The sequence below is a fragment of the Sturnira hondurensis genome, unplaced genomic scaffold (assembly GCF_014824575.4).
Source record: "Sturnira hondurensis isolate 20B ecotype Veracruz unplaced genomic scaffold, ASM1482457v3 Scaffold0021143, whole genome shotgun sequence".
Classification (NCBI taxonomy): Eukaryota; Metazoa; Chordata; class Mammalia; order Chiroptera; family Phyllostomidae; genus Sturnira; species Sturnira hondurensis.
In genome coordinates, this window is record NW_028093774.1 from 28303626 (window position 1) to 28329919 (window position 26294).

Here is a 26294-nt window from a genome sequence, read left to right on the forward strand (position 1 = left end):
AATCAAACCAGTGACCTTTCAGTATGCAGGATAATGCCCAACCCACAGAGCCACACCAGTCAGGACAACTTTCTCTGACTTTTGTTAATCAAATTATTAGAAAGGATATTCAAGTTATTCTATTTTATAGCTAGAGATTTTAAATTACTCAATTTCTGCATATGCTATTATGTATAGTCTAAGAGCTTTTTGTGCAACACATTAAAATATTTGACTAGACATAAAAACATAAACAATTCTGAAAATATGACATCTTGATATTGCACAATAAACAAAAATAAAAATAATAATAATGAATTTGGTACATAGTTAATCAAAAGTAAAACTACAAGTATACTCACAATATAGAAATAATATGGCTACAAGAATTTGTATAGTTAAGAAATATGTTATGAGCATATATATCAAGTTATTTGTAGCCAGGTTAAATTTTCACCAAACATTTCATTCCCCCATGAAAGGGCTTTAAGAATATGTTAACCATTGTTTTATTCAATACTTAGTAGAATTTTATCTAGAAATTTGAAAACTGAGAAACATTAATCCTGAGAATGGTTAACAGAAACCTATTCTGTCCTTTTAGGTTATATTACTAAGTTCAAAAGAAAATAATGGGTCTTAAAATATACTCTTTTTGGTTGTCTGTGATTTGTGAAGATCTACCACTACTGACAAAGTAATACTGCTCGTTTTTCCTTCACATCACCAGACTTAAAGGGGAACTTCATTAACATTAATAATCAAGTTTGTGACATATATAAAGAGCAAATGTTACATTACAGTGAGAAATGACTAGATTATCTTGTTAAAATACTGGTGTTTTTGTCTCTGTACCCATTTTTTATTTATGCTGTATACAGATTTTATTGTATAACTTTAAATTGTCTAAATGCATTTCACAATATATAAACTCTGACTCAGATTAAGTTTAAAATTGTTTACACATTTATGTGATTATTTATAGTAGCCTAGCAAGCCTTTTAGAAGGGATTCTTGAAGATAATTAGCATATAGTTTCATTTAGCTTTTCCCACTGATGTCTTATGAATATTTATGAATATTCTACTTTTCTTTAGCAGATTTTCCACAAATACTAGGAGAGTCACCATGAATCAATTTTGTCACAACAAATTGATTTCAAAGTGATGTTTACTGAATTTTCTTGGATGCTTGCAACTGGAACTTTTGGGTCTGATGAGGTTTGTCAGGAAGACAGAAAAGATGGTGTCACTTCAGGTCTGATATTCCTGGGTCTGGACTTAAAGATTATCTGTTGAAGATTGATTCTTCCCCATGTCCTCTCCAAATTCAGATATCACTTCTCCAGGGGTTTAGAAGGCCCTATTTCACCACTGCCACACAGAAAAAGACAAAACTCAAGAAAAATATTACAAATTAACTGCTCTACAAGATACAACGTAAGTCTTAGGTCAGAATTTCTTGGCTTTTGGCATCAGGGCAGCACACTATTAATAGAACAAGAATGAAAACAGAAGCATAGTTCATAGAACTTCAATGTATTTACTTCCCCAATATAATTCATTATATCCTTTAAATATAAGATGTTCTTATTAGTCAAATAATTCTTCAACTATAGGGGCACTTCCCCCCCCCCCTTGCATGATCTAAGCTAGACTGGGTAGGGCATATAAATATGCAATATAAAAAAATAGGTCAGGCAGACAACAGTAGGGAGGGAAGAAACACTTAAGTGTTTTCATTTGAAGAAAACAATTTTACAATGTACTTTATTGATGGTGTATCTGATTCAAAGATGTTATATATCCAACAAATTTAAAAATCAAACACCAAGTGGTTTTCTTCAAATAGTAACTACTGTATACACTCTGCAAATGAAAATAAAATACACACACAGAGTTTTCCTTCAAATTCCTAAATTCATGCTCTCCTAACCTGCCCCTGTAATTTTGGGTAGAATTTTTTTGGCAGCAACACTTTTCCTTAATTTTTTAAAGAGATTGTCTCTTAAAATACTCGCCCCCCCCCTACAATCAGGGAACACATAAGCATTTGAAAGAAGAGATAACTTACATAATATGTATGCTTAGAATTATTTCTCTTATCTAAAAATAAACTGCTGGTTCTAGTTGGTATACGCAATTGCTTTAAAAAACGACATAGTAACTTTTAAAAGTTTAACTAGGGAATTCATAGGCTATCAAGGTAACTCTATTCCTTCCTCAAATAGGTAAGGACAGAGGGTAAAATAAATTTTCTCATATAAAACTAATATTCCTGACTCAAATAAAATCATGTCCTTTGCTTTTGGGGGGTTATCCTTGGATCCTAGTTTCCTGTAATGTCTTATCATGGCAATTAGTACACTGATACATTAAATTCAGAGCCAAGTACTGAGTTACAATCTTTATAACCATCTTCGTTTGTCAGCAAGATAATGAGAAATTATAATGGTGTCCTGCCCCCTAGTGATCTATGGTGGATTTTGATAGAAAGGTTGAACAGTTATCATTAATGAATTTCAATGATTTGGTTCTCCTGAATGTAATAAAGGACAACTTAAATAGGATTTAAACTTCTTAATACTAAAGTCAAGTAAGCATGTACATATAAACATGTGGGTGGTATTAAAATGGTTTAAAATGAGCATGAATTTACAAGCTGCTATTGTCATTTATATTTACCAACTTTCTAAATCTTTGTATTTTTTACCTTTTGCCAGCATAATTTTTCAAGGAGCTAAATTTCATCTGGCTTTAGTATGAGACTCCCCATGTACCAAGTAATATGTCCTTGAGTTTGACAGGCAATGAAAAGGGACCACCTAAATGATTATATAGACATTACCCGTTCTTCTAAATTACTAAAATTTGGCAGATGACAGAGATCATTAAAATAGATTTAACATATTAGTAAAACCTATTGTATAGGCTGTAGAAATCAGACAATAGATGCATGAAGTTCAAATTAGATTCAGCTGGAAGCCTTCACTTAAACCATTAAATGTTCGTTTAGTTGCCTGGTAGGTTAGGGTGGGTATACAGCTGTTGTATATGGAAATTATCTTTCATTTCTCTTACAAGTAAGAGTTTTTGAAGATTCACTTTCATTTTAATAGATTGTACTTACTTTTTAGAGAGAGGGGAGAAGAGAGAGAAGGAGAGAAACATCAATGTATGAGACTCTACGTGTTGCCTCTCCATCACCCTGGACTGTGGACCTGCTCCACAACCCAGGGCAAATTGGCAATCTTTCAGTTTGGGGGACAATACCCAACCCACTGAGCCACACCAATCAGGGAAGGAGTAAGACTTTTTAAGTTTACACTAGAAAGCCATAGGTTGTTTTTGTAAATGAATTACAAATGGCTCAAAAAATGAACTTTTGTTTTTAGACAAATTTTGATTGCTCTATAAACTTTAATCACATCAATCACAATATGGTAATTAGGGATTTTTTTTTTTTTACGAAGTGAAAAATTCCTTATCCACCTTATCTGCGAAGGCAAAAAGAGGAAACTGGTTATTCTGAGATTCTGATTTTTCCTGGGAATACTTTCAAATGATTTGAGTTATTCATCAGCCTGAAAACCAATAAAAGGAAATGAGGACTGGTGGGAGAGAGTAAAACATAAAGGTCAGGAATAAGGAAAAGAGAGGGAGAGGCGTACACAGATGTAGAAATATGTAAGTTGAATTCAAATTAATTTTTAACTGAGAAACTACCATGGACCCCAAAATTGCTGACAATATTACTAGATGTTTTAGGTTTAAATAAAGCAAAATGAAAACACATCAGTATTTAGTCTTTATTTCCAGAACATCATTCTGAATGACCCGTTCAAATAAAGTTTTGTTTTCGACTGATATTTTCCCCACTATTACCAGCTACCTTATCAGGCACCGCAGATGACAGGTGATGAATAAGAAGCAGTTTCCTAGAAGCTTTATCACATGTGTTCCTAGGCTGAAAAGGCCCTTCTTTTATTTCTTGGTAGGTGGAGTATGTAGCTTAGTGGTTAAATACAGGACTGTAGAAATGAGATAGATCTAGGTTCAAATTCTAATTCTACTACTAAGTTTCTGTGTGGTTTCAGGAAAAAACAGTCTCTCTGAACCTCGGTCCCCATCTGGAAAATTAGTGATACTTACCTTGTGAGGCTGTGAGGATTAATGAAAATTACATACGTAAATCATATAGCAGAGTAGAAAGAGTGCTAACTAAATGGATGCAAGGATTGCTAGTGAGAGTCCTAGGATGGATGGATCATGGGTTTCCAAATCTGGTCTGCAGCTTCAACTTCTTAGTATCAAATATAACTCTATTTGCTTCAGCTCTCTGGCATTCATCCATTTATTGAATGGATGAATATCTGTCACCCCTCCATTTATTGCACTTCAGATATTAAAGAGATGGGAGATATTCATTAGCATATGTTCCTACAGAGATTTTCAGGACCCTGGAATACTAGGCCTAGGTAATGCTAAGGTGTCTGCAGAGCAGTAGCATTTACCACTGCAAAGCACTTGTTATCAGGAGGTGGGCGTGGTGAGAAAAGATGAGGATCTGATCAAAGTAAATTAATGGGGAAAAAAGAATTTTAACTCATAAAAACCATTTTAAATTAATAAAAAAGACCAGATTTCTTTATTCTGAACTATGTGTGCACACACAGATTTGAGTTATTCTCTTTTGGTTGATACTGATTACGCTTTTAACAACAATCCCAAGTTTTGTTCAATATAACCATTACACTGGTTCTTTGGGGGGTTTCTGGAGATGTTAAATACAGAAGTTCCTTAACAAGTGATTCAGAGAAACAAGTATTGTTTTAACTGAGGAAAAGGTTGCTAACCACCACCAGCCTCTGTTCTGTTTTTTAGAATATAAAAGTTGGTATATTATGTCAAATATTTGGGCATATCCTTAATATGTTCATAGTAATTGTTTCATTAGGCATTCTATAGCTCTAACTAAATTACTTTAATCAAAGTATTTTAACTTACCAAATTACTTCAATCTTAGAAAATTTGGGAGGTTTTATTCAGCTTTTATATCTTGTTCATATTTTTGCTTTCAACTATGTTACTTAAATGATTTTTCAGGTCAGTCTATTAATTTCCTTTTATATTGGTACTGAGTGTCCTAGCAAACTCCTTATTTTAATTCTTTTATTTTTATAAGTACCCCCTGTAATCCTCCTAATTTTTGTCTGAACTCAAACTTTACACATTAAACATTAAACCATGTACCATTTTACTTATGTGATAAGGCATTTCTCTAAATATATATATGAAAGAGACCGAGTCCTTGTCTACTGTTACTTGATTGTCCTTTATTAATCTCTGAGATTCTTAGTCCTATTTACTAAAGAATTATAAACATGAGTTGCACTGTAAGTCATGGCAAGCTTGTGAGGCACTGACTCACTTTCTCCAGAATTTCTCGCTAGAGAACAAAAGTCCTTTTAAGCAAGACTGTGTCAAGACAGAAAGAGGAACAAGACTACACATATATCTATCTAGATTTTCCTTTCATTTTTAAATCTGGAGACTGATCACTCAAATTATAAAGGCAGGAGAACACAAGCTTCCATAACTTTGATTCACTGTCTTCGCAGCACTGGAAGGTGCCAAGCAATACAATAACAAGCTATAAAGCTGTAACTCTAGCCCAGGAGAGGAAAAAATAAATGAAGAAGCTAGGCTGGACAGAAGTGTTGGATATTTTTCAGTCTTCCTGGTTTTAAAAGGCAAGTAGCCTTTAAATGAACTGTCTTAACTTGGAAAACTGCACATTATATTTAAAGAAACCGATGCTGGTCTGTAGCTAGTTCCAGAACAAAAGGTGTGTGTGTGTGTCCTGTGTAACATGAGACTGGGAGAAAACAAGATCATTGAGGTGTGGCTTTGTGAAACTATAAACATCTCAGTTATGTAAAATTAGAGATTATGTTTAATGTTTATATATTTGCTTGCTAATGGTTGGCTATTAGTACATGTCAAAACACTAAATTAAGTCCCCTTTCCTAATGGAATGGAGACAATCCACTAGGGCAAGGATTGGCAGTAGTGACGGTACTTAGAAAAGAACCCTGTTTTTAATGGTGGGAAAGCCACTGCAACACATTTTGATGAGAGTCATGTAAAACAGTAGCCCCAAAGAAAATCGTTTACTATTACTAGGATACTATGTAATTTGGAAACTTGGTTTACCTTCTCTCTCTGATGGTCTCTGGGTTTGTTACAGAACTTCTATCAGGTTCCTATTAGTAATGTATGTAGCATATTTCAGATTTAATTACTTGCTAAACCACTGTATCTAAGACTAATATGAATCACTTTTTCTGTTGTGTGGCTTTTTTAAAAAAAATCATTTTTTTGGTGTATTTCCCCCATCTCTACTTCCCATTATTTTAATACTGCACAGCTCCTGTACTATTCCTGTTCTTAACACCTCAAAATCTCCCCACAAATCTCTGAGCAAACACTGTGCTCTAATACATCTTTGTCAATTAAATCTGTGCTAGTCAGTAGATCTCTCAATTCTCTTGGCAACTTGTTCTTTTACTCAAGTTATGTACAAAAAATATAATTTGCATATCTTAAAATCTGATGTAAAAAAGAGCAATGCTGTTCATAATCACAAAATTATACTTTTAAATATAGGAGTTATTTAAAATCCCTTTCATTATGAGAAGGGTATTACAATGCAAGTAATTCACATTGAAAGGCATTCTATTCAATAGTTGTGTTTATTGGTGGGTCAGTTTGCCAGTGTTTTGATTCACATGTAATTCATGTAGACCCTGTGTCAGCAACAACTAACAGCAATACTACTTTAACTAAAAAATGATAAACTATTTCCATTTATATGCTCTGTGATTATATTATAGTCCTCAAATTTTGTACTCCTTTACAAAAAAATAATAAAGCATGGTGATAAACTCCAATTTGCCACAACACATTTTCTTCAAATCTTAAATAGTATAAAACACAAGACATTTTTTAAACACTCTACTTTTATAGAACAACCAGATTTGTAATTGGTTTATTTTATTAGCTTTATCAATATACATGGCAGCTTTCTCAAATCTCAAAGTTCCAAAAGTATGTAATTTTAAAGGTAAAAAAATCATTTTCCTTTAGATGTCATATTCCTAGAGAACTATTAAAATCTATTTATATAAACAAAAATAATTGATAAACTAACACACTTTAGAAATCAAAATATTTTAAATTATTTTAAATGAATACGAGATGTCTTTTTAATTAACTATCATAGTTAAATTTAATATCACAAAACAAAATGACCTGTCCCCATGAATTTCTCAAATGGGGTAAAGTCATTGGGTTTTACACTTAATATAAGTTTTAAATGTGATTATTAAATGATAATATTTTATCAATTATAGGAAAATACTCATTTATAGGAATTTCCTTAAGTCCATCATCTTTTTAGGCCAAGTTTGAGCCCATGTCAACTTTCAAGGTTGGATTCAGTGCACCTAACCTGCCTAATAAGAATATGAATTTCACTGATAAGAAGGAGGAATAAACAGTGGCTAAATCACTGTTTAACTTGCTAAAAGGAAAAAAAAAACTAGAAGTGAATGGGATAGCTTCAAGTAACTAATAAGTTTTTTAAAAAATTTTTAATTTAAACAGAAATGGCCAATAATGTTGGGTTTAAAATTTCACAGAATAACCTTGAAAAAAAAATAGAAATAGCGAAGTCATCACCTTATTGATACGAAACTAAAGTTTAATAGTCATTAAAGGGGTAACAACCACTTGTAGTCTACATTTAAAAGTAATTTTAATCATAGCTAAAACAAACTAAAAACAAAGAATTCTATTAAGAAAAAACAAAAGTGATAAACATTTAATAACACCTACAATATAGATACTTAAGATCCTAGACAAAAATATTTAAAGTAAAAGGGCCTTAAATTTTTCCAACAATTCATCTTAGAAAATCAATTTCTAAATAGCTCATATCCTTTGCTTTGGTGTTTTGCCTGCTATCAACTAAACATTAATACAGTAGAAAATGACTTATGTTCTTTTCAAATGCTTGGCATTATAATGTGATCTCATATCTTTCCTCAAATTAAATTTTGCTCCACATATTCCACATGTATACAGATGAACATCCATATGCTGTTCCAACTGTTCATTATTTGGGAATATCTGAAAGCAGACCTGGCATATAGTCTCACCAGCAGATAAATGAGAAATCATATGCCGTACATGGTCATGTTTTCTGAAGTTTCCTTGATCACAAATGGAACAGACATACCTGGCCATGCCTTTGTGCATATCATTGTGCAGTCGCAATTGACGTTCCCTTAAAAACTGCTTTCCACATGTCTGGCACACAAACTGTTTTTCCTTCGTATGAACAGTATAGTGTTCTCTTAGGTGACATCGCTGATAAAATCCTTTTCCACAGAGATTACAAAAATGCTTTCGTCTGTGATCTCTTTCATTTTCTTCCATGATGGCACTCTTAAACATATCTTGGTCTAGGCAGCTAGACATATGTTCAACCACTAGATTTTCAGTTTCAAAACGCTGGCCACAATTAGGACACCGAAAAGGACAGGCAGAATGTTTAAATAACTGCTTTTTTTGGATACTGTTTATCTGGAAATGATTGTCCCTAAAATCATCCAACATTTCAACAAACATATCTCTTATTTCAGACTGCTCATCAGGATTCTCTTCCATGTCCATTTTCTCCTCGGTATTTCCTAACCCATTCATCGTCAGATCTTGGGGTTCTCCACATCTCTGAGCATGTTCCTGAAGTTGTCTACCCTTCACAAGTATTTGTCCACATTTACCACATGCACAGATATTTTCAATGTGTTTGGCTAAGTAATGAGATGACAGGTCCTCCTCAGTTATTGTGAGTCCACACAGCTCACAAGATGCATTTTCAGTATCTTCTTGAACTGGACTACTGTTGTTAGGCGGCCTCGTATTTTCTAAACCACCTCTTTCATCAGCATTTATTGACATCCGAGGTTTTAGAGTTTTCCTACCACTTTTTTTAATGCTCACATCTTCTTCAACATAATATCTATAAAATGGCTCTTCAGGCTCATCTTCTAATTCATCATTGTCAGTGGATTCATTACAGTCTTTATCAGTAACTTTAATAATGTTAAAGTCTTTCAGTTCATCTGTAGGAATGTCTTCTGGCTCCATCTTGATAATGATTCTTTTCCTCTCGGCAGCTCTGCTCTTTTCTTCACTGGCCAGTTCAGACTCCACTGTGCTACTCTTCCTGCTTCCAGTGGTGGAAGTCGAATCATCAGCAGCCTGGCTTGTGTCTCCTCTGTATTTTTCCGTCTGTGCAGAAAATGTCTTAGAAGAATCCTTTTCACCAAATTCAGCCTTGATACTACCATCTTTTCCATCTCTAACATCTACTATTCTGTGGTAGGATCTCGTGTTTTGGTATGAATGCCTGTTAGTACAGGTTAGCACATGCTCATCTAATAATTTTTCACAGCTAAAGCCAAATCCACAACTATCACAGGTAAAACTTCGTCCAAAGCGTCGTGACACACGTTCTTTTGGAGTAGATAATTTGGACACAGAGCTTTTTTTACATACATCAAATAGTGGTTCAGGAAAATTACCCAATTGTAAAGACTCTTCATCAGGCTCTCTGTTATGTGGTGTATTTACTGTTGAACTTGGCTCTGCACACCACCTATTGGATTCACTGCCATTTCTAGCCACAGTATCTTCATACATTCTTACCCCAAATATCATTTTGCTGTTCTGTTTGCTAGAAGCAGAAGATGAACATTTTGAACTAGAACAATCTGCGTCCTGTATGTCTTCTAAGCAGTCAGGAACATTGTACAGCTGTAGGTAATTCATTGCCACTTTAAACTGCTCAAAACTGGAAGGAGCTGTCATAATTTTCCCTAAATACATAAACTGCAAAATGAGATCAAAACACTCAGCACTAATTTTCATGTTGCTGAGATTCAGTTGTGCAGTACTATGCTGATGGTTCATGAAAAACATTCTAAAATAGGAGCTACAAGCAGCTAGCACAGCTTTGTGCGCTTGAAAGTAAATGTCATCAATCGCAATACAACAGTCACAGAGAAAGCCCCATTCCCTTTGGTTGTTTAGCTGCTGAAGGACGTAGCTGCTATGGCTGGGCTTTGCCATCTTCTATTGATTAGAGACCTATGTAAAACAAAAATATTACAGTCAGGCAAGATATCAAGAAAGCACTTCAACAAAACAAAAATTTTGATCACGATTTGTGACTTTGCTATTACAGTCAAGGTTTGAATAGTCTTCCATTCCAGTGTAGAAAAAGTCAATAATATACACCTGAATCATTTTTTAAATTCGAAGATACCCAGCCATTTACTCAAACTACTCATTTTGATTTTAAGAAATACAAGCAAAGGTATCACAAGCAAAAGAAAAATCATCATTTTGGTTTCATTACAACTTTATGTGGAAAAATGTATATTAAATTTGAAAGGAAAAAAGATGCAAGCTTAAAAGTACTTAAAGTACATAAACAATGAAAGTAAGTAAGATAGCAACTTAAATTGAATATTAAAAACCTCTTAGATGATGGATAAAAAGAATTATTGCTCACTTTTATTTTTGAATTTTTGTTTTTTTTAAGATTTTATTATTTTTAGAGAGAGGAGAAGAAGAAAGAGGGAGAGACACATCAATGTGTGGTTGCCTCTTGCATGTCCCCTACTGGGGACCTGGCCTGGACAACAACCAAGGCATGTGCCCTGACTGGGAATCAAACCAGTGAACCTTTGGTTGGCAGGCTGGCACTTAATCCACTGAACCACACCAGCCAGGGCAGGAATTATTGCTCATTTTTTAAAGATTTTATTTATTTATCTTTAGAGGGGAAGGGAAGGAGAAAGGGAGAGAAACATCAATATATGGTTGCCTCTCATGTGTTCCCCGCTGGGAACTGGCCCACAACCCAGGCATATGCCCTGACTGGGAATTGAACTGCGATCCTTTGGTTCACAGGCCCGCACTTAATCCACTGAGCTACACCAGCTGGGGTATTGCTCATTTTTTAATGTGATAAGGACATTTCCATTTTGTTAAAAAAAAAAAAAAACAACAGTCCTGATCTCTTAGATATACATACTGATGTGTTTACTGATGAAATGATATATCTAAAATATGCTTGAAAATAATACAGTGGTTTGGGTGTGAGTCTATAGATGACACAAGTCTGGTCATGTGCTGATAAACTACTGAAGCTGAGAGACAAGTATAATTCTATTTTTGTTTTGTTTAAAAATTTCCTTAGAAAATTTTTATTTTAAAATTTATTTTTATTAAATTACATGGAAATGGCACCAAGCAAATAGATTTGACCACTGCTTTCTTTTTCCTTATATAGGAGAATAATTCTGTAGAGTCAGAATATAGCTGTCTTTTATTGCTTGATATATACTTTAGTGTATAAAGAAGTGGATCTATTTGGGAAGAAGATGTTTATCCATAGATTATAAATTTTTCTTAAGTTTTTGAGTTGTTTAAAAAAGTTCACAAAAGTAACACATGCTCACTGCAAAAAATTGAAACATGAAAATACATAGAATAAAAACACACCTTAGGCTGCATACCTCTTCAAACACTCTGGATTGTATCTCTTCAGACCAGTTTCTATGGATACACACAAAGTCAGCAAATATTGAGTACCTACTATATGCCAGGCACATAGTTTTGCTTTTGCTGTGTATTTGTTTTTTAAATCTAAATGGTATCATAATACATTACTTTCTGCAACTAGTTTTTTTCACTTAACAACATATGGTAGACATTATAAGTATTTTTATTTTTAAAAAATTTTATTTATTCATTTTAGAGAGGGGAAGGGAGAGAGACAGGGAGGGAAAGAAACATCAATGTGTGGCTGCCTCTTGTGTGCCCCCTCCCTACTGGGGACCTGGCCTGCAACCCAGGCATGTTTCCTAGACTGGGAATCAAACCAGTGACCCTTTGGTTCATAGGCCAGCACTCAATCCACTGAGCCACACCAGCCAGGGCCACTATAAGTATTTTTAATGTAGAGTTGACTTCAGATAAAAAAGGCAGGAAAGGAAAATATTAAAAGCACTAGAAGTGTTTATCTATCATATTACACAGCTAAAATAAGATCCAATTTCAGTCTCAATTTTTAATCTGTATACATAAAAAACTTCAGAATGTTTTCTACCAAAAAACAAGTTCCTACGCAATTTGAACATAAAAAGAACATTTAACAAGCTGTTCACAGAAATAAAATGTTCACTCTTCAGTTTCCAAACCCTTCAATCCTTTTAATAATTAAGATAGTCTCTAAGTTTACTTACTTTACTTGCTTTTTAATGTTTGTCACAAATCAGGTGGATTACATACTCCTTCCCTTTTCCCTACTACCTAAAGAGTCATCCTGCCTCCTTTTTCCTATTGAATACAGATCGAGTTGTTGAATACGAAACTATCGTTGAAATGAAGGTGGTTTATAATGAGTACTGCCTTCTTGAAACTGCAACCACTGTGCCTTTTCTATAAACTAGATCAGGTATTTCAAGTAGGTACAATATTTCAACATTTTGTGACTCAGATATCTATGCCAGAACTATGAGGGATCATGTTCAGTACATACCTAAATGTAAAAAGCAGTCTGTGTACATAGGTTTTCATCAATGTGTTATTTATCATTTGAAATGCCTGGTTATAAGGGAACTGTTAGTGAACCAAGATGAATCCACATCCAAAATTCACTGTCATGAAATCTTTAAAAACCATACGAATGAAAACTATAGAAGAAAATGAGAAAAGTTTCACCCCAAGCCGATTTTATGTACAATGAGATTTCTAGGTCTCCAGGCATTTTTGTAGGAGTCAGAGACTTTTAATCAGTAATAAATCAAAGAGAAAGAGGCAGAGATGGCTATTATCTTAAAATTTTTTTCTAGTAGTAAGAGTTGCTTAAAAATGAAACAAACTCATCCGAAGGATAATGAATGCACTGTGTGGAAGCAAGGACAAATATTGTTGGGGCTAGTATGGTGCAGTGAAAAGAGCACAAGCTTTGGATGGGACAGATCTGAGTTCCAAACTAGAATTTGCTGCTTTGAGTACTTGTTTATTCTCATTGACCCCAAGTTTCCTGAACTGTCAAGATGGGGATTGTAATTACTCAAATAATATATCAAACATGAGGACTCACAGAAGCAATATATACAATGTACAGTGCTTGGCATGTGATAATTAACGGGAGTTACTGTGGCAACGGTGTGGTTGTGACATTCACGTTAACTATCAGGAGTTAAGTTTGACTAGATAGGCTTAGTTTCCTTTGAAACAGAAGTCCAGCAGCACAAAAGTCAGCAGTTAATCTGTAAAAACTTTCGGGTTTTAAATATCTTGTGCTTGAAATAATGACAGGAAGTGCTTAAAGGTCCCAAGGGCCCTTCGAATTTAAATGAAAAGCAGTTTTATGGTCAACAACCAAAATTAATGCGACTACATAGAAGACCAAGAGGACAGGCACATCTGTAGCTATAGTTGCAATCAATTAAATTAGTAAAAATGCATACATTCTGTTAACACAAACAAAACACTACAACAAATAAGAGCATCGATAGCACTTTAATGTATGTACACTTATTAATTCAACAAATATTTATTGAATATTTTGGTGTCCCAGACACTGTATAAAGCACTGAGAGTCAGCAATAGCACAGGTATTCTATAATTGCAAAGATACATAATGCATGAGAATTTTGACTTTTTCTACATTAGTAACTTCATTCAACATGTTCTCTCAGTAAAGTGCCTACTCTGTGGAAGAAGGCATTGTGCTGTGGTGGAAAGAATGAGGGGTCTGGGTCAGACAGGCCTGGGTGTGAATCTCACTGCTTCCGTGTGTCTATTTCAATACCCCTCTTGTAGGGCCGGAAGCTGAACAAGTACTGTGTCTAAAATTAATGCGAACACTACAGCTTTGAGGCTGACCTAGAACTGTAGTTTCATCAATGTCATTATGCAAATGTCCAAGTTCTGAGTAAAAACAATTTTAGGTAGACTGACTTTTAATAGCAATCATTCACATATCAGTACCAGAAACTCTGTTCATGTTATACCTCATTCAGAAAAGCTTTAAGAATGCTTAACACCAAAAAAGAAAAGGAACTGGAGGAAGTTCAGGATGAGGGGTCTAAATTGCTTTGAGACTTTTAGCATGTTACCTCTTGAGAATGATTTTTGCTTTAAAACTTTATTAATTAAACAATAAATTTCACTCAAATTCCTAAAGAAGTTTGCTCTTTTCAAGATTTTGATGTCCAAGCCCTGGCTGGTGCAGCTCAGTGGATTGAGCGCGGGCCTGCGAACCACACGATCGAGGTTCAATTCCCAGTCAGGCCACATGCCTGGGTTGCAGGCCAGTTCCCAGCAGGGGACTCACGAGAGGCAACAATACATTGATGTTTCTCTCCTTCTCTCTTTCCCTTCCCCTCTAAGATAAATAAATAAAATCTTTAAAAATATATTTACAAAAGATTTTGATGTCCTTAATAATGCTACCAAAAAACTTAATACACTTTGTTACAGTAAAGCTTATATAGTTTTGAATAAAAGGATTATTATATCTCAATTGTTCTTGTTTTTATCACTGAAATTGATGGTTGCTTTTGCTTGTCACTACCTTCATTACTAGTAGAACAAATTTATCACAGCTAGGAGCCAAGGGTATGGGACTGAGAGCAGAAATTTCAAATGAGATCTAAAGCCAAAGAGATCACCCAAGGATAGGACACCACTGTGCATGCAGTTCTCCAGGAAGGATGGAGTTAGGTGATACAAACATTTTATACTGGATTTTTAAAAAATTTAGTTAGAGAAAGTTTACCACCTCATTTCAAATTTAAAAACAGCCAGCAAGCACATCACACAATTTAGAAATTCATAGACTTTCACAACATAAAGAGATCTAATCTAGTCCAAATTTTTATTTCATAGAAGGGCAAAGATCTATGCCTGCTGAATAATGTATCAAGGGTATAGTTAACTGGTAAAATAGGTACTAGGACTCCTGACCACCCAGATGGAAACTAGCCACCATACACTACTTACTACACATTACTTTGTACTAGGCAGTGTGCCCTTCTCAAAGAATACAAGGACGGTGCATGAGTCCTTAACACAGGGCTTATTGGCCAGGTGCTCTTGCACTTGTGACGACCTCCATCTGAACTCTCTCTGAAATATGATTTTATCCATATATTTGTACCTAGTCTTATCCAGTAGACATGTTCCCTAAATTATACTGTGTAAGCTATTTCAGCAAATTCTCACTGACATAGCAAAATTTCAAAAATACTTTTCCTTCATTGCTAAATCTCTTAAATTGGAAAAAAAGTTTTGCTGGATGCCCTTTTGACCTACCCTTAATCAAATCATAATTTAAGGGTCTATAGATAAGCATATAAAGTGGATGAACTACCCAGTTGGTGTGGCTCGCCGGCCTGTGAACTAAGGGGTCGCCAGTTCAATTCCCAGTCAGAGCACATGCCTGGGTTGCAGGCTGGGTCCCCAGTAGAGGATGCAAGAGAGGCAACCACACAATGATGTTTCTCTCCCTCTCTTTCTCCCTCCCTTCTCCTCTCTTTAGGAATGAATAGATAAAACCTTAAAAAATAAAGTGGATAGAGAAGTAACTTAAACTATTTGCCTGTCTATAAGGCAAATAATCACTCTCTAATTTGTGTCAGACTTGCATTACAAAGGAGGCCCCTGAGGATGATTTGCACAACCTCAGTGAGTCTACCGCAGAACCTAGCATCCCATTCAATGAGCATGCTGATCTCTGGACTACTAGAAATTACCTCTGGACCTTTAATTATATATGTGTCTGTGTGTATTCATTTCCTTGTATGTATTTCTTATTGAATGTATGTACATGTATTTGAGAGCTGTAGATTAGCTTTTTAAGAAACCTGAAATGTAATGAAAGGATTTTCTCATGTTTATAATTCAGAGTATCAGAATGTATTGAACAGCTACATTATTATTTATGCTGCATGGAACACTGAAGCAGAGGGTGAAGAAGGATGGCATACAATAGAGCCAATTATATGTAAGGAATTAAATTTTAAACCAAGAAAAAATCTGAGAATAATTAAGTACTAAACTACATTGAATAAAGTTCAGGAAGAGTTTCAAAAGAAAAAGGCACAAATTATACTAGAACAGTAGGTTTGGGGAAGGATGTAGGATTTCAGTGAAGGCTTGATGAATGAGTAGAATAAAGAACAAGAGAAAGAGGTGCAGGGTGGAGGGGGACAAAGGGAAGAAAAAAGTGGGACAACTGTAATAGCATAATCAATAAAATATACTTTTAAAAAGAGAGAAAGCAAAGGGAAAGGCATTTTAGCAATCTGTATGTGTCTACGTGAATAACTGGGGAGATGTACACAGCAGCACAAACAAAGCTTGAAGATGTAAGGGGAGGGAAATCAGATTTCACTGGCCTTACTATTAATGTACCAGGCTCTACTCTAAGAAAATGTGTGTGCATATCATATATGTATTATATACAGTATACATGCACATGAATATGTATAAAACTGTATCATTTAATCCTTATAACAATCCCTACAAAGGACGTGATGTTTGAAGACCCATTTTTCAAAAAAGAAAATAGGCACACAATGTTATATAACCTTCCTAAGGCTACAGAGGACTTCGTAAGTTTAGAACACATACAATGACTCTTCAGCCTGTGATAATGGCCTTAACAATTTTGTCACCTATAAAAATAAAGTCAACTCAGTAAATATCTTTCCTAAAATACTATTTTCCAGGGTACACAATCAAATTTCTAAATTTTAATTTAATTAAATTCTTTAGGTTTTTCCCTAGAAATTTCCAGGAAGAACCAGTTGTAGAGGCTCCCAAGGATAAAAGGTTTTATTTCAAAGCACCTAAATGACAGACATTGCCAAGTTTAGAAAAATGTATTCACTTTTTAGAGCAGGCATTCTTATTATTAGACTGTACATACAGGAAGTTCTATTTGTAAAAAAAATTATTCACTGATTTTAGAGGAAGGGAAGAGAGAGATAGAGAAAAACACTGATTTGTTGTTCCACTCATTTATACACTCATTGGTTGATTGTCATACGTGCCCTGACCAGGATTCAACCTGCAACCTTGGCGGTATATCGGGAGGATGCTCTAACTAACTGAGATACCCAGCCCCGGCAATACAGGAAGTTCTGAAATTATACTTTTGTTCTAAAACTTTATTCTAAGTTAGTTATTTGGATCTCGAAACACATATTTCCATAGAAACAATGCTATAAATGGTGGTTGAGTTCTATGCTCACATGCTAAAATCTTTAAAAACCCTTATGTGCTGTTGTATTATTTATATCATTAGCACCAGCAGAGGCACTGTACAGCAGTGCCTAACTGACCTCTCAAGGACAGGGACGAACGAGGCTTGATGGCCTTTGTGTTTGTTCCCTGTGCCTAGCACACTCTTCCCACATGGCTGGCTCTTAATGCATGTTTGTTAAGTGAAAGTATTAATCAAGAGCCTAGGAAGCAGACACCAATGGATATGAATACCAGCTCTACTGCTAAATATCTTTCCCTTCTAAGCCTACTTGTCTCATCTATAAAATATGGAGAATCGTACTTCTCATAGGACTCTTGTGTAGAGATGACAAATACTTTCTTTTCAAATACAATTTTCTTAAATATTAATGTCATCATTGTGAACATAGTTCATAGAATTTTATGAAGAGATCAGAAGTTCAACTTGCTGCTTTATGGATGAGAAAACAAACTGAGGTGCTAAGAGGTTAGGTGATACGTTTTAAAGTCACGTCTAGTTTTGGTGGCTGGCAGGACAGGACCTTGGACTCTTTAATCCTGGCCTAGTGCTCTTCCTACTATTCTGACTGCAGCTCCCAAGCACATACAGCACACTTCGCTGCCTGTTTTCTCCTCTGCATCAATTATGTTTTATCGAAATATAGGAACTAGTCAAATTTTCAAGGGTTGTTTGCAACTACATAATGGCCTGAGACTGCTATGCTTTTGGAGATTGTGGTTTGTTGAGTCACTATTTCTCTGTCTCCATGTGCGTCGTCGAGCCACAGCTGTCACTTCTAAGAGGTGTGCTAAACTTGCTGCCACTATTTCAATCTGTTAATGGTTTATAAAATTAAGACAAAAACTCATTGAAACTGAATCTACATAAATAATTTTCTGAGAGGACACAGGAAAGTGTTCTATGAGTAAGATAAAGTTTTAATCCCTGCACTTTGTTTCATCTGTTTTAATTGCAGATAAGCAACAAATTGCCTTAGTCTTTTGCTTCAGCCCAGGGCACCCGATTAATTGTGAGGTGTTTCTGTAGTTCAGCTGCATTATGGCTCTAGAAAATTAATTTCACACAGACAGCAAAGGTAACATAGAGGCTTCTGGAATCTCTCTCTCGCCACCTCCAGGAGTGGAGGAAGAAAAGATTTAAGTTTTTATAGGATTAAAACAGATAGTTTTGATCTGTTGTTCTAAAGAAACAACAAGGCATCTTCTGACCACCAGAGGGCATTATGTGAACAGTAAGCTTCTCAGCAAAAAGCAGCTTCACTAAAAGTCCCTTTCTGCCTGTGGCATTCTTATTCTTAAAGTTCACTTTATGGAACTATTTATTCCAAAGTACTCACTCTGTGACTTTGGGACCCACCTACAACTGCTCCTCTACCAGTATTCTCTATCTTAGCTGGCACCACTATGCGCTAATCACCCAGGCTACTTGGAAGTCACCTGGGACTCCTTCCTCATAATTAAGTCGTGCCAATTTTTCTCATTAAATTCTTCTCAGATCTGTCTCTATTCCACTCCTACCTTCCCTGAACTCCTAAAGCCTCCATCATCACTTCTGAGTTATTACAACAGGCTCCTTAACTGGTCCCTCATGCTCTGAGGACTCAAGAAGAAAACCAGACCCTGTAATTCTTTTTGCTTAAACCCTCCACAGTCCCCTTCACATACCCTCAGGCTAAAAAGTACAAACTCCTTAGCAAGGCATACAAATCTCTCTAGTCTTATTTGACTACTTCCTGCTTCAAACTTCATGTTCAAGCATAAAAGACAAATATAAAACTGTTTATCTCCCCAGCCCTCCCCATTTCTTCATATATTTTTTACCTCCATTTTTAGTCATGCTGATTAGTTCTGTCTGAATCTCCCATATGTTATTTAATGATCAGTTTATCACTTCCTCCAGAAAGCCTTCTGTGACACCTCTCTCCCACTCTTTTAGGCTTTGGTATTACTCTGTATTACCTCATTTTGTACTTATCACACTTATTTTAATCATCAGAGCAGCAATATAAAGTGGGTGTCAAAGCCTGGGTTCAAATTCTGGCTCTACCACATTAGGTGTGACCCTAAGCAGACTGCTTCACCAACCTGTGCCTCAGTTCTCATCTGAGAATGGGGATGGTAATCTTTTTTTAGAAAAAGATTTTATTTATTTATTTATCTTTAGAGGGAAAGGAGAGAGGGAGAGAAACATCAATGCATGGTTGCCTTTCATGCGCCCCCTGCTGGGAGTTGGCCTGCAACCCAGGCATGTGCCCTGATGGGGAATCGAACCACGATCGTGTGGTTCACAGGCCCGCGCTCAATCCACTGAGCTACACTAGCCAGGATGGTAATCTTTAGACTTATTGTAAGGCAGTGTCTGTCACAGAGTTAAAAGTGCTAAATAAGAATCAGCTACCACAATTTTCTATGTGTTGGTCTCCCCTCTAGATTATGAGCAACTTGAAGGCAAGTTGTTTCTCAGCAACATAACATGTATTCAGTAAAAGCTGCTGAATGAATAACTGGTGAGGCAGCTCAATGATGGTGGGAAGTTCTACACATTTCCTTCTTTCAGTAGATATGCACATATTTTTTAAGTTGTATTGTTTCCAATTTTACAGCTCTAATTTTTAAAATGTTTAATTTTAACCAATACCCTGAAAACTTCACATTTTATCTAATTCTGTCAATGAAATGAAACCAATAAAGAGTATCACAAAAAGTATGCTCATTCTAAGAAGCTTAACTACACTTCAAAGCCTTAAATCTATTTAAGAATTAAGATTCCCCCTCATCCTAAAGCACCTAACACCACAGTCTTCCTGATTTCATACATGCTATTCCCTTTGCTTAGAACTTTTCCCACATCCAGTTCATTCTCTTCACGAAGTTTTTTTCTGATGCCAGGGTGAGGCAGATGCCCCTCTTCTGTACCTCTAAAACAGCCTGTACCTATATCTCCAGGATGACAATGTACCATCCAATGTGGGATGCTCTATCTATCACCACACTCAAGGCAGGAGATTACAATTCTGTGGCTTCCCAGCTTCCCTGTAAGCTCCTTGCGATCAGAGCACTGTCTTAGTCATCACTGTATCCCTGAACCTCTTTAACAGTTGGCTGATATTTGGCTTATATTTGATCAGTTTTTGAATAAATAAATGTTAGAGTAGATAAGTCTTATTTTGCTTATCTTTTTTTTTGCATTATTTCAGTCATGGCAACTTTTATACAAAGGGTGGGGGAAGTAGGTTTATAATTGTATATGAAACATGGAGTTTATTCTTTTTTTAAAATTTAATTCTTGTTCAAGTACAGTTGTATTCTTGTATTATTTATTTATACTATCTTTTAAAAAAAAAGATGTATTTATTTTTAGAGAGAGGGGAAGGGAAGGAGAAAGAGAGGGAGAGAAATATCAGTGTGTGGTTGCTTCTCATGTGCCCCTTATTGGGGGACCTGGTCCACAACCCAGGCATGTGCCCCGATCGAGAATTGAACCACTGACCCTTTCATTCTCAGGCTGGCACTCAATCCACCGAGCCACACCAGCCAGGGCTTTTTTTTTTTTTAATTTGAGAAGGAGAAACAAACATTGTTGTTCCACTTACTTATGCATTCATTGGTTGGTTGCGTCTTTTGCGTGCCCTGACCAGAGATCGAACCCACGACCGTGGCATATTGGGATGGCGCTTTAACCAACTGATCTACCTGGCTAGGGCTTGTATTATTATTTATTAATTATTGTATTATTTTCCCATACAAACAACTGCAAAGCTACTTTTACCCTACCCTGTATTGGCCAAAAATTTACAAAGCAATTTCCCATACAGTATACAACTGATTCTCATAACCATCCTGAGGTAGGTAGTTTTATTAACTCATTTTAAATTTATTTTAAATTTTTTTTAAATGGGTGTTATTTGTTCCAGACCAGCACTGTATTTTTTAATAGATTTTATTTATTTGTCTTTAGAGAGGAAGGGAAGGAGAGAAGGAGAGAAATATCAATGTATGGTTGCCTTTCGTGAGTCCCCTGCTAGGAACTGGCCTGCAACCCAGGCATGTGGCCTGACTGGGAATTGAACTGCGATTGTGTGGTTCCCAGGCCTGCGCTCATATCTACTGAGCTACACCAGCCAGGCCTATTTTTTATTTTTAAGGCTTTATTTATTTATTTTTAGAGAGAGGGGAAGGGAGGGAAAAAGAAAGGGAGTGAAACATCAATGTGTGGTTACCTCTCATGTGACCCCCACTGGGGACCTGGCCCACAACCCAGGCATGTGCCCTGACTGGGGCTTGAACCGGCAACTCTTTAGTTCACAGCCGGTGCTCAATCCACTGAGCTATACCTCATTTTTAAATGAGGAAACAGGTCTAGTAGTTGATATCAAATGCTCATATTGAATTAGAAGATGAAACTCAAACTCTCTTTTGATTCAAACCCCTAAGCTTATTTTTATAAACTAGATAACACTCTACCAATGACAGTTAACTCAAGTGTCCCTTTGGAATGAACATTCTAGGCTTCCCAGAATCACTCCATTTTCATACTGCCCTATATGGCAAGCAGAATACCTGCCCCTTCCTCACCTCCTCTTCCAGCAGCTGACTCCCACTACCCATGAGGGCCTTCCCTAGTATTAAAAATTTAATGGAGGATAGAGCTCTTCAGTGTCCTCTAAAAAGGATTATGTACATCTCAGAAAACGAACAGAAAATCTGGTTGGTGATTTATTCTTTAATTTTTCAATTTTATTTTGAAAATCATTTTAAACTCAAAGCAAAGGTAGTGTAAAAAACATCCATGTCCCCAACATCCTCAAATAACCTGTTACTAAATGTCTATGTACTATTGTGGGGCTTTGTTTTCAGAACATCAACTACTTCACAGCTCATCCTTCTGGAATACACTAGGCTAAGTAATAAGTGATTCTGTATTTTCACTAAGATCATTTGTAGTTACTACACAGGCACAATATGTAGTTACAAAACTATCTTAAATATGTACTGTCTCCTTCCACAGCACATCTGAAAACCACAGTAATTAATCCCTCTAATTTCCTCTTGATGTTTGGCATGCTACCTCCGGAAAGAGGAACCCCTCCTCCCATATCAGCACAGTGGTCTTCATGGCAAGTATACCGGCTTCTTCCCAACCATAAATTATGATACTCTCTACCATTTGAGGGTTTTATTTGGTTTCAATGAGTTTGGCTAGTATAAATCAACCCATGAAAGGCTGGACATCAACATTAAAATAGTGTGAGAACTAGCACTAGCCCACCAAGGTACAGTACTTCATTAGAACAGACCTAAAATAGCAGCCCTGTTATATTTAATCTCTCACACCTGTCACTTAATCCCACAATTCCAAATCAGTCCAAGGTAAAACATTTCCCTTTCCTCTACCTGGTCAATGTTCACCAACCTGAGTGGTGAACAGAGAATCATCTAACAGGCCATCCCCAGGCAGAGTGAGGCATACACAACAGCACACCTAACCATCGAATCTTGCCTTCTTTCATTTTACACAAGGAATTGACTACTACCAGTGATTACCTCTGGGGAGTAGGAGTCAGAGCAACTTTCATTTTTATATTTTATATAGGTTGAATTCTTACAAAGAGCATGAATTTTATAATAAAGTATTTCCACTTTGAGAAAAAAAGGGCATGAATCATTTTTCATTTGGTTCACTTAAGAATATAAGAATTGGCCCTGGCTGGTGTAGCTCAGTGGATTGAGTGTGGGCCTGCGAACCACGCGATCGAGGTTCAATTCCCAGTCAGGGTAGGTCAGTTCCCAGCAGGGGACTCACCAAAGGCAACCATACATTGATATTTCTCTCCTTCTCTCCTTCCCTTCCCCTCTAAAGATAAATAAATAAAATCTTTAAAAAAAGAATGTAGGAATTGCCCTGACTGGAATGGTTAAATGGATTGAGCTCTGCCTTAGAACAGAAAGGTCACTCACTGGTTTGACTCCTGGAGCACATGCCTGGGTTGCAGGCCTGCCAGGTCCCCAGTTGGGGGAGTGCAAGAGGCAACCAGTCGATGTTTCTCTAACACCCATGTTTTTCTCCATCCCCTCTCTCTAAAAAATAAAATCTTTAAAAAAACAGACTATAACAATAAATAACAAAGTAATTCCAATATTTTATGGTAAGAGATATTAGCACAAGAGTAAAATATCAGGAGAAAACATCCTAGAGACCAAAGTGACCTCTCAAGCAATTGTTTTTCAAGTATACCTCGATTTGGGGGAAAGACAACATATTGTAGCTTAAAAACAAAAATCTATGGAAAATTTTATGTATTTTATCCCAAACGGTTTCCTTCCCTTTTGGACAGAAGGTTAATAGCAAAAGCTTGGCGCCTTTTCCTGGATGCAGGAGGAGAGGCCTGAAGGCAGGCACTTCTTTTCTCCTGCACATTAGAATGGGAAATGGTGCTAAAGTACAAAAATTTAGGTGTTAAAGCAAAATCAAAACACAAGGTCAAGAACAAGAGGCTGAGACTGTGTTCATGCTCTGCTAAGGTCCTGGTTAGACATGGTTTCTCTTTTCTCTTACAAGCTCCCCCACACCTCTACCCGCAAAAGAGGCTACTATATTGGGATGGGAAGACCAGAAAGGCTTCAAGAAAGACGGCTCAACCTAAGTTATTTTATAAGATGGAAATTTGGTCATAATAGAGAAACTGCTTTTTAAATGAATATAAGATGTTATTTGAAGACTCTGCTGCAGATTGCCTTTATTAATCTTTGGAAAAGCACTTCACCTTCGCTATGTTTCTATTTTCTGTTTGACATGATGAAGCCACCATCTAGCTCCCAAAGCTATTTCAGTTACTGAGACTTCATCAGCTCTCCAGCAAGTGATTCAAAGGGAAAGTTTTGAGGTTCTGATGGCCAGTCCTCACTCGTTTCATCTTTTTTTTTGTATCCCAATTCTCATCACATCCATTTGCACTGACAAAGTTTCATAGGTCTAATTTAACTGTTTCAAAGAAGGCAATGACTGCTCTGAAGTTATCATAAGAACTACATCCTTCACCAACTCTGTTCCAGAATGGCTTGAACTTCAGCTCAAGAAACTGATTCTAAGTCTCCTCAAAAAAACTGGGACCTCATTGGTTTCGAGGGTCAAAGGGAAAATTCCTCCTAAAATAATTTTCCTGCCGTGATACTGTATGGAAATACACTTAGGCCAGTGGAGAATCTGCGCGTGCCTAACCACGCTGATTTAGAAGTAGTATTACACACATACCAATGCTCTACTGTCTCCAGAAAACATCAAGGACTTTCACCAACACCTCCCTGACGCTCCTAATCTGGAAAATGTCATGTCAGCCTTTCAAATCGTGTACAGGCGTTGGTTAGACAGAACGGGGGAGTGGGAAGGAGACCGAGCTCAGACCCAAGCCTACATGTTTTAGCGGTAACGACTCCCGATCTACATCCAGCACTTTTATCGAACAGAACTTCTAGTAAGCGCCCACCACTGGAAGCGAAAACACTTTTTCCCAGGAAAGCTATCTTTTCCACAGAAAATTCCCAAACCCGAGACCTACCACTTTCTATTGAACAAAACGCTTGTGTGCCGGCAAGAGGGGGTGGGAAAGAGCGTGGCAAGAATTTGCTCGGCTCTTACGCCTCCTCCCTCGGAGCGCGCCCAAGTCTGCGGCCTCGGGCTCCGGGACACTTCCCCCCTCCCACCCGCCCAGGAGCCGCAGCTGTAAGTTGAGAGAAGCGGGCTCTGGGCACGTCAATCAACCGGGTCCTCCCGCCTTCCGTCTACACCTCCCCTCCCAGCCCCCCTCTTCAAAATAAATAAATAAATAAATAAAGGTAGAGAAAGAAAGGGAAAAGAAGGTAAATGATGTGGGAACTACTCTCCGAGGGGGCTTCTCCTCCGACCCAGAGAGGCCGCACGTCGAGGACCGGACGCGCCGGCGGGCGGGATCGAGCAGGCGGCCCGGCAGCCGCCAGTCGCCGGGTCCTCGCAGCGTGTCCGCTGCGCTCCGGGTCGCCGCACGGGTCCGCGCCTTTCCGACCCCGCACTCCGCCAGGCCCCGCGGCCCGCCGCCCTCAAGCGCGGGCCAAAGTTGCGCAAATAGTCCCACAGCTGGCAAATACTCACCGGCCGCAGCGGGAACCGAGGTTGCGGAGATTTTAGGGAGTTTAAGGCAAATCAGCCACGGGAAAGGCGGGCGGAGGCGAAGGGGCTGCGAGCTGCAGTGGCGGCGAAGCGCGGCACTCGGGCTGGGCTGCGCGGAGAGGTTCTGGCTCTGCCAGGGACTGTGCTGCAACAAAGGACTTCCGCTGCCGCACAGCCGCGCCTGCCGCACCGCACTGAGCCGGCCCCGCTTACGCGGCGACTCCGGGTCTGCCCACCAGTTCGCTGCGGCGTCCGCCAGCCTTCCCGTCCCTCTCGCCCGCCCACCCACTCCGCCGCAGGCTGCTAGGGGCACCCGCGGTCGCCTGTTTGTTACAAGTTTCTGCGTCGGGCTCTGAGGAGACTGGCGCAACCCGCACCGCGGGGGCCCGGCACGGCGGCGGCTTGACCACCCCTCTTGCCCCTCTCCCAAGGGTAGGCTTGGGACCTCCTCCTCTCGTTTGCACAGCTGGATGGGACTGGGCTCCTTCCGACTCCTCAAGGGCTAGATGCTGCTTTCCCTCACTGTCCAGATGTCAGACCCCTGCTCAGGAGGACCCAGCAGCTGGGTACGCCCTAGGCGTTCTGGGGGCACCGGCAACCTCGTGCAACCCTGGACGAAGCCAATGAGTTCAGGGTCGCCCATTCCTCACGCTCCCCCCACCAGCCTGCCTTCCATGGGCCCTTCGGTTTCTGGCCTTGAGTCACTTCTCCCGCCATGCCCCACCCCGCTAGGCTCCCGTGGCTTAGTTTCC

At 37.8% G+C, this 26294-nt stretch overlaps 1 protein-coding gene across 2 annotated transcripts; it reads right to left on the minus strand.

Moving 5' to 3' along the window:
- ZBTB1 (zinc finger and BTB domain containing 1) lies at positions 1 to 26240 on the minus strand. Of its 2 annotated transcripts, XM_037031746.1 has the most exons (3): positions 25525 to 26240; positions 8281 to 10196; positions 1 to 1352 (listed from the first exon to the last, which is right to left on the minus strand). In XM_037031746.1, the coding sequence occupies exons 2-3, from the start codon at positions 10176 to 10178 to the stop codon at positions 1316 to 1318; spliced, it is 1935 nt and encodes a 644-aa protein (XP_036887641.1). In that variant the 5' UTR covers positions 10179 to 10196; positions 25525 to 26240; the 3' UTR covers positions 1 to 1315. The 2 variants fall into 2 exon arrangements, with proteins under 2 accessions (XP_036887641.1, XP_036887640.1); XM_037031745.1 differs by lacking the exon at positions 1 to 1352 and having other exon boundaries at positions 3448 to 10196; positions 25525 to 26239.
- Between the last annotated feature and the right edge of the window lie 54 nt (positions 26241 to 26294).

Excerpts from the sequence above, each read along its gene's own strand:
- ZBTB1 (XM_037031745.1), bottom strand. The coding sequence starts at position 10,178 with ATGGCAAAGCCCAGCCATAGCAGCTACGTCCTTCAGCAGCTAAACAAC.